The sequence below is a fragment of the Cimex lectularius genome, unplaced genomic scaffold (assembly GCF_000648675.2).
Source record: "Cimex lectularius strain Harlan isolate CLEC.00 unplaced genomic scaffold, Clec_2.1 scaffold199, whole genome shotgun sequence".
NCBI classification, from domain to species: Eukaryota; Metazoa; Arthropoda; class Insecta; order Hemiptera; family Cimicidae; genus Cimex; species Cimex lectularius.
Genome location: NW_019392740.1, coordinates 266,348 through 282,288, shown reverse-complemented (window position 1 = coordinate 282,288; position 15,941 = coordinate 266,348). Strand labels below are relative to the sequence as shown.

Genomic DNA, 15,941 nt, shown 5'->3' with positions numbered 1-15,941 from the left:
TTTTCTAATTGCAGTAAATAACCTAGCAGATAAAATAGAAGCTCCAATGATAAAATCGTTATATGTGGATGACTTAATTCTCAAGTGGAAAAAATATAGAAGAAATTGCTGGAAAGATCCAGAACACCATTGACATGATAGTCCAGGAGGCCGAAAGAATGGGTTTCTGCTTTTCAAAAGTCAAGACGAAAGCCATACATTTTGTATTGAGAAAAGAACATGCCGACCCTCCTCTCACAATGAAAGGTATAGCCTTGGAATATGTGAAAACTATCAGATACCTTGGCCTCACATTTGACTCTAAACTAAGATGGTATCTACATATAGAAAAACTATAGTCCAGGTAAGAAAGTGCTTGGTACAATGAAATTTTTGAATAATTTCAAATGGGGAGCTCCGAGAGAAACGCTACTTCAAATATTTAAGTCACTGTTATGCACGAAATTGAATTTTGGATGTATGGTATACAGCTCAGCAAGAAAGACCTTGTTACAGAAATTAGATGTAAGAATCGTAACTGGAGCCTTTAGGACTAGTCCAATACAAAGTGTCTGTGTCGAGGCAGGGGTAGTACCTCCAGGTGAAAAAAGGACACAATTGACACTGGCCTATTGTGCAAACCTTTGGGCAAGAAAAACACATTTCTTACATAAGGTCCTATTTGATGCCGAGCTGAGTGCAGAATATGATGCGCTGAGAACCCGTACAAGACCATTAGCAATAAGAATTAAGGAAACATTGGCTACGAGAGGAATAGAAATGGATAAAGTAATTACATTTAGGGTATCAAAAATAGAACCCTGGACAATTCCTTCTCTAGCCATACGAGACGATATGGCGATGAGAAAAAAAGGAGGTGACCCGCTCCTACATTTATACAGCGGACGTCCAATCCTTGCGTGACGAATATCGAGATGCAACCTTCTTTTATACAGATGGGTCGAAGAGCAACGAGGGGGTCGGCTGCGCTATGTATATAGAAGGGACTACCGTAGAGGTCCCACTCCAATGTGTCGCTAGTACTTACACAGCTGAATTGACCGCCATATCAATTGCACTGGGTGAGATATCTAAATGAGACAATCCAAAAAATGTAATATGTACAGACTTGCGCAATCTCAGTGCTAAAGAACAAGTTCTCCACGGACCCACTAATACAAAAGATATTTGAACAGGTTGGCGAACTAAATAATCGAGATTGCGCTAAGAAAGCGGCTGCGACTCCACATGACCCCGAGTCCCTCCCTCATTAGCCCGATGGATTTCTAAAAATCATATTTTTTTGTTTATTTAGATTAACCTCAAAATCCTTTGATGACAGTAGTCCTAAAGAACGTTAATATTTTCTTGCCTTCTTGTCTTGTGTTTATGCCACCTTTGAACTCCGAGTGTGAATGGCTGTGGCCGGTCGGTTTGTGTTAGTCTGGTAGTTTAGGCTACTATGGATACGAATTTTGACGAAATTTTGTTCTGACGAGTTCGTCCTAACAAACAAGTACTTGTTTTCCAATGAGAGAGTTTCCTTTGGCAGCGAAGTGCATGTCAGAACACGCACGATGTCGTCAGAACCATTCCATTGATTTTTTTGTGCGTACTGATGTTCAATTTAAGTAGTTTTGGTATTTAACCATGGATATAGATAAACTGATTAGTCTTGTTTTTGAAAATCGGTGTTTGTGGGACATGAACGACAAAAAATGTCACAACAGATTTATTTCTCGGCCAAAGTTGGAGACAGTTACTCAAGAAATCAACACTAACAATAAGCCATATTTGGTTAGTTGTCATAATTAATTGACTCACTATATAATTATTCTAATGAATAATTCTTTTTATTTAAGGTATTTGGTTGAGAAGAAAAATTAGTGTCACGAGCGGGATTCGAACCCACGACCTTCGGCTTAATACGCCGCTGCTATAACCACTTGAGCCATCGTGACGTCGTCCCCTCGGGCACCAAGTCATCTCAACCTACAACCGTTCGAATTTTCCCTCATTTTGCCATTTTTCAAATATCATTTTAATTAATACGGTAAATTATGGCCCCTAAATATACACGGATTAATATGAATTTTTTTAAGGAACTAGCAATAATTTTGAAATTCTTCCTTCTCGTCTCTTGTGGAAAATAAGTGGTTACTATGCTCTGTTTTTCCATCACCTGTCAACAATAGCTTAATCCACGGACTTTCAAGAAAATAAAACTCGTAAAAATAAACTTTCGTCAAAATTCACAGTAATAATTGTATTAGTCAATTTGGCATGTAATTCACATTAAAAATAGTTAGATTTGCTCTGGTTGACCTTTTCCCAATGCTGAGGGGAAATTATTAAAACTTAACCATCAACATTTCTTTTTTATCTGTAATCTAAAACTGTTAACTGTGTGTGAATGAATAGAAAAAACCTCTCAGAAAAAGGGCAAGCAAGCAGCTCGTCACAATTTTTGGTAGTACAGTTTGGTGGCATAACCAGAATCTCACCACTACAATCCAAGCTGCTGGGATAGGATGAAGGACTTATTAACCTTTGAACACATTATTGCTATTAACTATCTAATCCATTTAATGAATAAGGGTGTAATTTAATAAAAGGTACTGGTATCATTGAATGCTATGCAAATGAAAATCCATAACTACAGTGAAGTGGTGCTCCGGTTGTTTTACCAATTTGCCTAGATTGGGCTAGAGACAGCCGAGAATCTTTCAGTACTCTTCACAGCTGTATGCAGGCTGGATTAATATATGCTCTTTTTACCTGCGTACAGCTTTTATGAGAAGCTGAAATCATTATGTTCGTAAAAAAGGAAATACAATATTGAAATATTAAACTTTTGTGACTGCTCCTTGCTTTCATGGTGGCAATTAGAAAAACTCAATTTATTCTACCTCAATCTAGGGGGCTGGTATTAGAAAGGTGGATATGACGGATAGTGAATAACAGTGGATACCAGTGATAAAATTTTATAACAAAAGCATATTATATTTAAATTAGATACAGGACAAACAATAAAAAAGAAATAGATAAAGAACCCCAGTTAAATTTACAAATTTATCTTAATAGAATACTAACAAAGGGACATTGTTTTAACTCTATTACTTCAGCCAACTTGTATAGTTAATTTAAAAAATGATATGATATGGACAATTATAAGATTAGGCCAGGTTTAAGTTTAACTACAGTTAAACTGTTTAACTACAGAATTGATTAAAAATTAAATTTAAAATTAATTAAATATAAAACTTAAATGTAAATATATAAAACTTGGCAATAAAGAAAGTTTTATGAATAACTAATTTAAATAGAAAGTTAATCGGTGACCAATTTATTTATTTCAAGCTTGATTAAAAAGATGTATATTACTGCAAAGTATCTACAATATTCCCCACAAACATCCCTGTTTCCCTTAAAAATCGGAACAGGGACCCAACCATCCAATCTCGTGCCCAAGGACTGTCTTTAGGTCGGATGCTATGCCTACTCGCTCCCTGTAAGAAGCCAAGGCGTGCCACTCCTCGAACAACGTGGCCACTGAACAACCTTTCTCTATAAGCAGGACACCTGGGGGGGGGGGAGGTTTTCCCCAAAAGCAGGTGTTCATGTGTGCAACTTGTATGGCCTTACTCAAACGGTGAGAACATCAGCCTCTTGGTGGGTCATGGTCAAGCAAGATCCTCTTGGACGATCCGGCCCATTAACGCTGGCAACGTTCTTTTATTGCGTTGTTTACTGCTCGTTCAACGTCATTTCAACGTTTATGCCCGGAGGGTAAGACGTCCCAGCTTTCGCCGCCTCGTCTGCATGTTTGTTGTCCTCCAGCCCAATGTGTCCGGGTACCCAATCTACTATCAACGTTTTTCCGAGGCGCTCCAACTCATCATAATCTAATAAGAGATGAGACCACCGAGAATGAGTCACGAGTAATCGAAACTGCGCTCAGGGAGTTCCGCCGTGTACACGCTGAATTGCCGCGGAAGCGGACTGGACGTTGCTCCCCTATACACGGGTATAGAAGGCGAAAAACGGGGTACACTGTATGGCTTCTAGGAATGCTCCTCGATGGAGGTGTAGCGGTGTACACGACCTGGTCAGTACCGCAAGATCGTCCAGGACGAGTATGGCCCGGAGAACCCAGGTAGTCATCGGCCGGTAACCAAGCTCAAGTACCACCCCCAGTGTCAAATCGGCTGCCCCTAAGAATGCCAGGGGTCGCATCCGAGTTCGAAGTCTCTCGCTTGTTTTTCAGGATCGTGCCCATGAAGGAAAGGCCCGACTTGGTCAAGAAAACCGCCGCGTAGCTGAGAGTAAGCACTCCCAACTCACAGCAGAGGCTGGCCCAGGGGTTGGTTATATAGAATTTGTCGAGCCGCAGGATAAAGGTTTTTCGGGCCGATGAATAGGGGAGCCGATGAATAGGGGAGAGATCTTCTAGATCTTCAAAGCAAGCATTCGAATACTTCCAGTAGCGTTACCCTGCCTGGTCTCCCTATGAAAGTCGTACCAGAGAGTAAGCTGATAAGAACACATACTACACTTGGGCATCTTATAGGCTAGAATTCCGCCCACTTGTAATATAACTTGATTTGTGTATATTTTTATATATTAATCAAAGTTTCACGCTTTTAATGTTTTATAATTGAGTCTTTGTCTAAAAAACTAAAAAATTGTTAAGGAAAATGAAAAATTAAAAAAAAATATAAAAAGGCGGACAGATAAAATTTGTTTTAATTTTGTTTTAGATTTTTAATTAACATTTAATACCGCGTATTTCTTCCTTTTGCCTTAATTACGCCTCGGCACACTTGCTACCAGTCCGAAAATGTCTCTTTGCTGGAGGTTAGCTCATTCTTCACGAAGAGACCTTTTAAGATCGTATTCGTCTTTTGAAGTTCTTCCAAAAATGTTCGAAGGACTCAAGTCTGGAGAACGGGCTGGCCAGGCTAAGACCCTGATGTTATGCTGTTGAAGGTTCTATGCGAGCGACAGGTGGACGAGTATTATCGTGCATTACAAAAGGATCGTCGCTGATTTCATCGAGGATAGGCAACGCAGAATGTTCCAAAATTTCATCCCCATAGCGAGTCTAAATCTACACTCATCTGTAAAAATTACGGCAGATCAATCGTCCAAAGACCAATGGATGTGTTCTCGAGCAAATGCGAGCCGTGCAACACTGTGTGTTCTGTTCAATTCTAGTCCTTTACGTGGCAAAAAGCAATCCATCCATACTGATTTAATCTTCTTTGAGCAGAGCGTTCAGAAATTGGATACCTCGAACTTCCTGGAGCTGATGAATCGCTTGAACAACAGTAAAATGTTGGTTTCGCAAAATTCTCAAAGTCTAAAACGACCATCCTGTGGTCCAGTTACCTACGGCGTCCAGAACCGGACCTTTTATGGTAGGACCCAGATTCTCGAAAACGTCTAACGGCGTCTCGCAGATTTTCGTAGGGAACTCTAGCCAATACGGAAAAATAGCCGAATATCTAATGGAACTTCCATCATCCGTCATAAGTGCCACACCACGTGCCACACCACGTACCACATCATAAATGGCATTTTTATGTTTAAAAATTGAAATTAAGAAAACAAAGATGAAAACTAAACAGTTTATTGCTTCAGAATTCAAATGAGACTGAATAAACATTTTAAATTCCGTAAAGAGTAAACATTGAAAAATCCTTTATCCTTGATATAGTATTTAGACTCATTTTTAAATAATTTGTCTGTCCTTTTATTTACTTAACTTTGATCTCAATTTGCTTTCATGGGTACGGGATGATTAATCACCTATGCCGGTATACAAAACATATTTCCGGTAATGCTGGTTTGGAATGTTGTACAAGGTTGCATGCTGTGATAAAACCTGTGAAGGGTAATAACATGTACCATTGTGTAGAGAGCTTTCATTGCCGTTATAATTAACTAATCGAAAACTATATTTAACAAAAAAAATGAAAAAATCTCAATTGGTAATGTAATTTTCTGGTACAAATAAAATAGTCAAAATTCCAAATTTTGTTTGTTTTGAAACGTGAATTGAGGGAATGATAATATAAATTTGGTTATTCTGATTTTTATTTTTTAGATTATATAATTTTTTTATAAGTTTAATAATAAATAGACTGACAGGCAAAAAATTCCGCCCACTTGTAATATAAATTGATTTGTACATTAATCAAAGTTCCACGTTTTTTAAGGTTTAATAATTGAGTCTTTGTCTAAAAAAAAATTAAATTGCTAAGTAAATTGGCAAATTAAAAAAGACGGACAAATAAAAATTTTTAAATTTTGTTTTAGATTTTTAATTAACATTTCAATATCGCGTATTTCCTCCTTTTACTTTAATTACATCTCGAAGACGCTTCGGCATATTTTCTACCAGTCTGGAAATGTTTCTTTGCAAGAGGTTAGCCCATTCTTCACGAAGAGACCTTTGAAGATCGTGGAGAATATCAGGAAGTGATGGACATATTCGTCTTTTGAGGTTATCCCAGAAATGTTCGATTGGGTTCAAGTCTAGAGAATGGGCTGGCCAGGCTAAGACCCTGACGTTATGCTGTTGAAGGTACTATGCGAGCGACATGTGGACGGGTATTGTCGTGCATTGGAATAGGACCGTCGCTGATTTCATCGAGGATAGACAACGCAGATGTTCCAAAATTTCATCCCCATAGCGAGTCTAAATCTACACTCATCTGTAAAACTTACGGCAGACAAATCGTCCAAAACCAATGGTTGTGTTCCCGAGCAAATGCGAGCCGTGCAACTCTGTGTGTTCTGGTCAATTCTGGTCCTCTTACGGGGCGAAAAGCCATCTCTGATTTAATCTTCCTCGAGCAGTGCGTTCAGAAATTTGGAAATGTAGAACTTCCTGAAGCTAATGAGTGGATTGAACATGGGTAAGGTGACTGTTTCAAAAAATTCTCAAAGTCAAAAAACGGTCATCCTTTGGTTCTGTAGCCCTAGGGAGTCCAGAACCGGGGCTTCTGTGGTAGGACCCAGTTTCTCGAAAACGTCTAAAGGCGTATTGCAGATTTTCGTAGGGAACTCCGATGGCAACAATAGCCGAATACCTGAGGAACGTCCATCGTAAGTGCCACACCACGCGCAACATCCTCAGCACTAAATGGCACATTTAAGTTTAAAAATTGAAATTAAGAAAACAAAGATGTAAACTAAACAGTTTATTGCTTCAGAATTCAAATGAGGCTGAGTAAACATTTTAAATCTCATAAAATTTAAACATTGAAAAATGCTTTATCTTTGGTTTAGATTAAGGATTAAGTGTGTTTACGTCTAATTGATATTCCCAGTGTAAAACATGCCATAAACCAATATTTATTGATAAAAACAAAGAGACAAATTAAGGCCAGAATTTTCTTTCATCGAGAAAATGAAAAAAAAATCGGTTGAGTGGAATTTTTGCCTGTCAGTGTATATATATATATAAAAACGAAATGTAATAACATAATACATCTAGTGTGTAACACTTCCTATAATGAAGAAATATAATAAACATCTTCTAAAATAAAACATAATATATACATTTATAATAATATAATAATTATAATTAATAAATGATAATTTTGTCAGTGAACCATACGCTTTATTGCAATAACATTATGTTTTTCTGATTCGTGGAAAAAAGTTACGTGAAAATAGTATATTTTTATTCCTTTATACAACACACATGGCAAAACTTACTTAGCAGTGAAATTATATTTTAATCTGTAATTTAAATTTATTTTCATTGATAATTGAAATTGATATAAAAATTGAAACACAGCCTAACAAATTATCGATAAAAGTGTATGATGCTCTTAAAGTCTTCATCCATAATTCGAGACTTACAAAACCCTAAGAAAAAATTAGTCTGATCTTAATAACATTTAAAATATATAAAAACAAATTACTAATGGTATTGTTTTAGAATAATAAAATATCAAAATATTCATGAGTCGGTATTAATTTGGCTTATAACAACAGTTTTTTCTGTCGTTGAAAAACAACGTTTACAATACAAAAATAAATGTTTTCCAAATTTTACTGGGAAATCGTTAATTTGTTATTTTACAACGCAAACAAAATTTGAAATGAGTACGTTGTTAAAGAATGTTCTCTCATTTTTGTTTTTATCTTTAAATTGTTCATTATTGAAAATTTGAAAATCCTTGGACCCCGCTCGCGTTAATTTGTTGGCACGTTAAACGATAATATTACCGAAGGTTTTTCCTTTATCAAAACATAACTGCTAAATTATCTTTATCATCAAATAAAAAGGCACAATTTTGTTGTTATATAGTGATTTCATTTTCTGTTTCTTGAGAGAATTATTCTAGTAAAACTGTTGGAACAATGTGTGGCGATTAATGACCGTTTATCGATAATTATTAAGAAATCGTGATATGCGGTCTGGTGTAGATGTAGGTTTTAGAAAAATATTTTCTTTATCGTGCCAACGTTTCGATCTTTATTGAGATCATCTTCAGTGGTTAAAGTGTTTGTCTTCTGTTTAATTGTGCCATTCTTGCGTGTCGTGTTGAGAGAGCCCTGAAGATGATCTCAATAAAGTTCGAAACGTTGGCACGATAAAGAAAATATTTTTCTGAAACCTACATCATACCAGACCGCATCTCACGATTTCTTAATAATTGTTGGAACAATATTCCATTTTTGTTAGAGTTATTTAATAATATAATAATTATTCTTTACGTACTGGGGTTCACTTTCAGGTTTAACCTTCCCGAGATGCAAATATAATGGCACAGAAGACAAAATAATGTTTATGACAAAGTCACGGTTACAGGATAATGGATTCGACATAAGAGAAAACACGTTCCGCTGTTTTTATGTCGAGCCAATAATACATTAATCACCAAGTTGATAAGGGAATTTAATGTAATTAAAATTTTTTTGGCATGCCGCCATGCAATTTTCCTCTTTGGACAACTCAAAAGCATTGCAAAAAGTTTGAATCACAATCACAAAGAATAATTTACTTTTAAAAATCCATAATATTATTTTGAAAACTATATTTTAAAAAATGTGTGGTGATTAGTGACAGTTAATCGATAATTATTCAGAAATCGTGAGATGCGGTCTGGTGTGATGTAGGTTTCAGAAAAACATTTTCTTTATCGTGCCAACGTTTTGATCTTTATTGAGATCATCTTCAGGGCTCAAAGTGTTTGTTTTCCGTGTAGATGTGTCATGTTGAGAGTGACAACACGACACGGAAGAATGGCACAATTACACAGAAGACAAACACTTTGAGCCCTGAAGATGATCTCAATAAAGATCGAAACGTTAGCACGATAAAGAAAATGTTTTTCTGAAACCTACATCACACCAGACCGCATCTCACGATTTCTGAATAATTTTAAAAAATGTTAAAACATATCTAAGTAGAAAATTTTTTTTAAAGCATATACAAAACAGTCTAAATTCCAGCTGTTTGTTTTGAAATGCTTATAAAAGGGAATGATAATATAAATTTGGTTAGATTTTTGGATTTGGAAAATCTGCCTATGACCCCTATTTAAATAAATTTGTTGTTATTTAAAAATTAAAAATTGTATAGGGGGCATATGGCCGTGAGGGGGTTGAGATATGAATGAAGGTGAAGTCATCGGTGGGAGAAGTAGCCGGCATCCACGTTAATACAAATAAGAATTGCTGATAGTAAAGGTTTCAGTCGTTGTTAATTGCCAAGGATGAAACTACTTTTTAGCTTTGCCTTATTGCCACCGCTCCTGGCCGCAATCGATCTCATCCCACACCTCCCTCCAAATCCAGTTGTTTCAGAGCTTATTACATTGGTCGCGACGGGTTTAATCCCAATTTTAAGCACACCGACAGTTCCTGACAATAACGCCCATGTTCCAGAAGATTTTGCCCTTACGGTAAGAACCGAATTTTTGAGACAATTTAAACGATTTTTAATTTTTAATAGCTATAAATATGTTTATACAATTAATTATATAACTTCGAATTGCTTGCTTAATTTTGTTAACATAGTTTTTATGTGGTGTTTAGTGACCGTTAGTTAAAAATTTTTCGGAGATCGTCAGATGCGGCCTGGTGTGACGTAGGTTTTAGAAAAACATTTTCTTTACCATGCCAATGTTTCGATCTTTATTGAGATCATCTTCAGCGTTCAAAAAGTTTGTTTTCCGTGTAGATGTGTCATTCTTGTGTGTTGTGTTGTTGCAATATTGAATCGTGTGTGTGATGGTTTAAAACATTACATGGTGGATGTGGTCTGTCTGTCTGTCTGTCTGTCTGTCTGTCTCTCTCTCTCTCTCTCTCTCTCTCTCTCTCTCTCTCTGTCTGTCTGTCTCTCTCTCTCTCTCTCTCTCTCTCTCTCTCTCTCTCTCTGTCTGTCTGTCTCTCTCTCTCTCTCTCGCTCTCTCTCTCCTCTCGCTCTCACTCAACAGAAGAGAGAAAGAGTGAGAGGGATGGCAACAGAGGAGGGAGAGAGAGAGAGACAGACAGACAGACAGACGACACACAGACAGATCACATCCACCGTGTAATGTTTTAAACCATAACACACACGATTCAACATTGCAACAAAACGACACACAATGACACATCCACACGGAAAACAAACACTTTGAGCCCTTAAGATGGTCTCAATAAAGATCGAAACGTTGGTACGATAAAGAAAATGTTTTTCTAAAACCTATGTCACACCAGACCTCATCTCACGATCTCCAAATAATCATAAGTTTTTATATTTAAACTAGCTAGCTTTTCAAACATTACAATATATCTTTTTGTATTATTGAACTTTCAAAAGTATATTTTTGTTTAATTCCTATAAAAAATAACAAACATCGCGGTATATCCTTTTCTCGCGACTATTTAATCCTTATAATTTGGTTTTTAGAATAGCGTAACTTTCTCAAACTCTTTTGATTTGGTTAAATAATCACAATCAAAAATATTAACTAATCTTTTTTGACAATCCACTTCTTTAAATTATAGGGAAATCTAATTAAACAGAATGAGTACGGCTATGAGCAGCATAAAGTCGTCACCGAAGACGGCTACGTTCTTAGCCTACACAGAATACTTCCGCCCAATGGTGCAGACCCTGGCAAGAGAATGCCAGTTTTTCTACAGCATGGGGTTTTGGCTTCGTCGGATTCATGGCTTGTAGCGCCAAAGTCAAATTTACGTAAGGAAAATGTTTAAAAAAATGTCTGAAAATGAATTTATTCATTGAAATTTTGTTCAAAGCTTTCTTACTCGTTGATCACGGTTATGATGTTTGGCTTGGCGACCAACGTGGGAGTGCTTACTCTAAGGGTCATGTGAGATATTCAGTTAAAGATTCTGAATATTGGAATTTCTCGTACATATATTCATTTTATTTTCCTAATAATTATTAGACTGTCAATTCAAAACTTTTTGTTAAATTTTAGTTTTCACGAAAGCGGAATGTTTGACATATCAGCTTTTATAGACCGTGTGTTAAACGTAACTGGTAAACCTCAATTGTTTTACATTGGCCATTCGATGGGAACAACGGTTTTAGTTACAATGGCGTCTATGAGACCCGAGTACAATGATAAGGTATTTTATAAATAATGAGAAAAACTGAATAATTTAACAGAATTTGCTGAAAAGAACCTTACCTGGATGTACACATTAACAGATGAAAGCTGCTGTACTTCTTGCTCCTATTGCAACTGCTCCCACACTTTCAGAGCTAAATCGGACCTCTCTACAGCTAGCTATACGATACATTGATGCCATAAAGGTATGTGGAACACCACCAAAATTAATAGTATTAGTCGAAAAATTGCTTTCCTTATGTTTTCTTTGTGAGCTTTTATGCTTTACTAAGGGTTATTATTAAATCAAAAGATAACAAAGAAATATAAATGATTTCTTTTAATATAAGCACGAGTAAGGTTTAGGATTTATGAATGATTAAAGTTTTTTCAAGCTTTTTTCCCACCAAACCCTGACCAAAAACCATCATGTCAGAATACTCTATTATTGTTGTTTAAATGTTAATACTTTTACATCTCTTTTTGTCTATGCCTTTCAGTAGATCAATCATATTATTAAATTTTTATATAAGGTCTTGAGACAAAAAAGTCAGTGTCACGAGCGAGATTCGAACCCACGACCTTCGACTAATACGCTGCCACTCTACCACTTGAGCTATGGTGACTTTGATCCTCTCGGACACCAACTCTCCATATCAACCCACAACCGTTCGAATTTCCCCTCTTTTTGCGATTTTCATTTGTCACCAAGACCTTACATAAAAAGAATAATTAATTGAAAGAAGTAACTTGGTCAATCGTCCACTAAAACATAAATGCATAATATTAAATGTAACTGTTTTGGCTCCTTTTACTGAATCTATAGTCAACATGTATGTTTTTAACTTTCAAGGAATCCTATGACAGGGACCATAAATATGAATTTTTACCAAGAAATGGAGAACTAATTAAAGGTATTAGAAAGTATTGTGTACCTGGCTCTCCTGTACTAAACTTCTGTTTGGATGTGATCGGATTACTATATGGTGAACATAGGTCGAATTTTGATAAAGTAAGTAAAAAAAATGGATTGACATTTTAAGATATTAATTTTTGTATGATTTATCTAGAATACAATAGGCAAATCTGCAAGTTACCTACCAACAGGTACTTCTATTAAAACTATGGACCACCTTGCACATCTCTATAAATCAGGTAACTATTAAATAGATTTTCCCCGTCAAATTAACCCTTTTTGTCATTTAAAATTAACCCTGTTTAACACCAGATAACCATTTTTAATTCCAAATTAACCTTTTTTTACTTCAAATTAACCTTTTCTTTAAACCATTCAAAAAACTTAGGAGGTGGTAATGGTATAAGCATGTCAAGGAAAAAACCAGTATGTTTGAGAATTTGTTTAATATAAAATATTTGTGCTCTTAGAAAACCATATGAAAACTAATTATAAATAAAATAAAACTTTATATAAAATCAATTCTAACGATGAACTAGATAATCGACCTGCTGGATACAAGAAGTCTTTTCAGAGGATCTTCGGAAGAGGTCAAAACAGAGAAAACTGTCTATACTGTCATCTTCAGGGCATAAAACTGTCGAAAGCTCGGCGAAAACCGTAAGGAAGTTTTCTCTGTTTTGACCTCTTCCGAAGATCCTCTGAAAAGACTTAAAATAAATTCTATTAAAGGATTTTTCTTTTGCATTGAGAAAGTTTGGTTTTTAAGAGCCGAATTTCAAAAATCAAAAATTTTCAAATTGAAAAGAATCGTTTGTTATTATATTTAATAATTTGTTAAAATCGTGAGGAGCGATCAAGAATGAAATATTTTAGAAAAGTAGTTGAAAGTATTTTGCCGAAAAAATAAATAAAAATAAGAAATCCTTTATATTTTGTGGTGCGATTGACCAAATAACTTCTTTCAATTAATTAATCTTTATGTAAGGTATTGGTTGAAATGAAAAAGTTAGTGTCACGAGCGGGATTCGAACCCACGACCTTCGGCTAAATACGCCGCTGCTCTAACCACTTGATCGCCACGCTGGCTCAAGTGATAGAGCAGCGGCGTATCTAGCCGAAGATCGTGGGCTCGAATCCCTCTCGTGATACTAACATTTTCATTTCAACCAATACCGTACACAAAGATTAAAAAATTACAAAGGTGTTTTTTTTTAAATATTTCATTATTGACCGCTCCGCTACGACTTCAACAAATTATTTAACGTTCATTAAAAAACACACATTTATTTTTAATTTTATATCATTTTTAACAATTAGTTTCCACATGGTTGGTTTTATAAAAGTTCAATTATTTTATTTTTTAGTTGTTAAGCACGACTTATTTCTTACGTGCTTACATTTCATTCCATTTCTTAGAATTTCTGATATTCTAAAGATTTGGTTAATTGCAAATTAAATATGGTACATTTTAAGTTTAAAAAAAGTTAATTTGAAACTACAAATTGTTAATTTGAAGTTAAAAACATGTCAAATTTAAATTTTTTAAAATTAAATTTCAATGGAAAAGAGTTAATTGTATATAGCTTTAGGCGCATTTTTTTAATTATAGGAATTAAAAGTTTGTCAATTTAAGGTTTCAGGCTTTACGACTATGGAAAGCTGAAAAATTTGGAAATTTATGGCTCAGATAAACCTCCATTTTATCCGTTGGAGAGGGTAACAGCTCCAATTGCACTTTACTATGGGGACAATGACACTTTAATGAACGGAAGGGTAAATTTTATATTTATTTGTTGTGCTACGATTTTCCATTTAATTCAATTTCACTTTCAGTCTGCCGCTGAACTCGCAAGCATGTTGCCAAACCTAATAATAAATAAGATGATAGCTGATCCGAAATTTACCCATATGGACTTTCTATTTGGCATAAATGCAAAAGAAATGGTGTATGATGATGTCATTAATATGCTGGAATCGATCCAATAGGCATTACATTACCATAAAATTGCTAATTATTTTCTGGTCTTGAATCGAAAGTTTAGACTTATCAATTCCAAATATTTTCTTAATCTGTGTGGTAATTTTAATGTTATATACCTTATGNTATATATATATATATATATATAAAATAATGCCATAAAATATCAATAAATTATTAATCAAATACATATTTTTCTTTATTCCAACCCTACACATAATGTGATTTAAAAAAATATGTTGCATATATCTTATTACTACATAAACTATCAAACAATCAGCTATCTTTACACAGAAGCAAAACCAAAAGCCCATTCAAAAATTAAAAAGAAAAGGTTTTTAAAAAAAATTACAGCTGAATGGTATTAGTGAAGAAACTTCTTATCTTACAGCACTCTTTTCAGGGCATATCCGTGAAGTTCAAACTACGATAAAATTGGACTGGAATGTAATATTGATTTAGACGAGCCAATCCATATTCTACGCTATCTAGGTTCTTTAAGACAGGGACTGTTCTGTTGATATATGTGTACTAATTTAATATTTACTCCAACGGAAGCAAGAAGATTGGACACAAGTTGGATGTGCGTGGGTTTTGAAAATGAGGAATTTATTCGTTGTAAGAAGTACAAGTTGGCAGGTTGGTACTCGAATAACCTAACTGAAATGTCACCAACCATTGTGAAGTCACTGTTGCTAGTTAAATAGCAGAATATAAGAACATTAGAATTAGGTAGTACATCAGTTGCAATAGCAACTACCAAAAGCTTAATTTCAATACTCAGAAGCACCAAAACGTAACATCAACTGGTTAGTGGAATCTCAAGCAAAAGGTTTAACATGAAGGGTGGAGAGAGTCTGAAACATGTGAAGTCAAACGTTTCAACAAGAAGAAATAAGGAAGCGAATTGATTGGCAAAAGAAACTACCCAATTTTGGAGCATAAATGGGAAAATAGGGCAACAGGAGCAGCAATGAAGGCATTTTTGCCAACGATCGTAATCGGTTAATCAAGTACTTTCTGCAAAGCTATCGTTTGTGTTTTGGGGTTTGACGACGTTCAAATTAATCTTCGTGATGTCTATTTTTTCAATTATTTTATCAAAAATTAGTTCATAACATATATAAAAAATAAATTTAAAATACTTTTTTAAGATTACTGACACTAGCTGAAAACAGAGCATTCTAAAGACGTTATTAACTGGCCAGCTGCTGGCTTGAGACGAAGAGGAGGAAATGGTGGTATTTTTGTTCCAAATATAATAAGTAGAAATTTTATATACAGAGTGTGTCAGCTTCTGTAGTTCACTCATTTAATTCGAAAACGATTAAATTTAGAAAAAAAGGTCATATAAACCCAAAGTTATATTGGTTAAGAATCGCGTGGTGGTAACAGATATAACATAACTGTCTCATCTAGCTGGAAAATGATAATAACTTTGTTATTTTAAATGAGAATCCCATATTTTATTGTAGAATTC

The 15,941-nt window shown here is 35.1% G+C and overlaps 1 protein-coding gene across 1 annotated transcript; it reads left to right on the top strand.

Moving 5' to 3' along the window:
- Positions 1-9,456: 9,456 nt before the first annotated feature.
- Positions 9,457-14,577, top strand: LOC106663502 (lipase 3-like). The gene is made up of 9 exons (XM_014388376.2): positions 9,457-9,905; positions 10,993-11,185; positions 11,248-11,362; positions 11,433-11,583; positions 11,666-11,770; positions 12,418-12,576; positions 12,635-12,719; positions 14,117-14,256; positions 14,317-14,577. The coding sequence occupies exons 1-9, from the start codon at positions 9,717-9,719 to the stop codon at positions 14,467-14,469; spliced, it is 1,290 nt and encodes a 429-aa protein (XP_014243862.1). The 5' UTR covers positions 9,457-9,716; the 3' UTR covers positions 14,470-14,577.
- Positions 14,578-15,941: the final 1,364 nt, after the last annotated feature.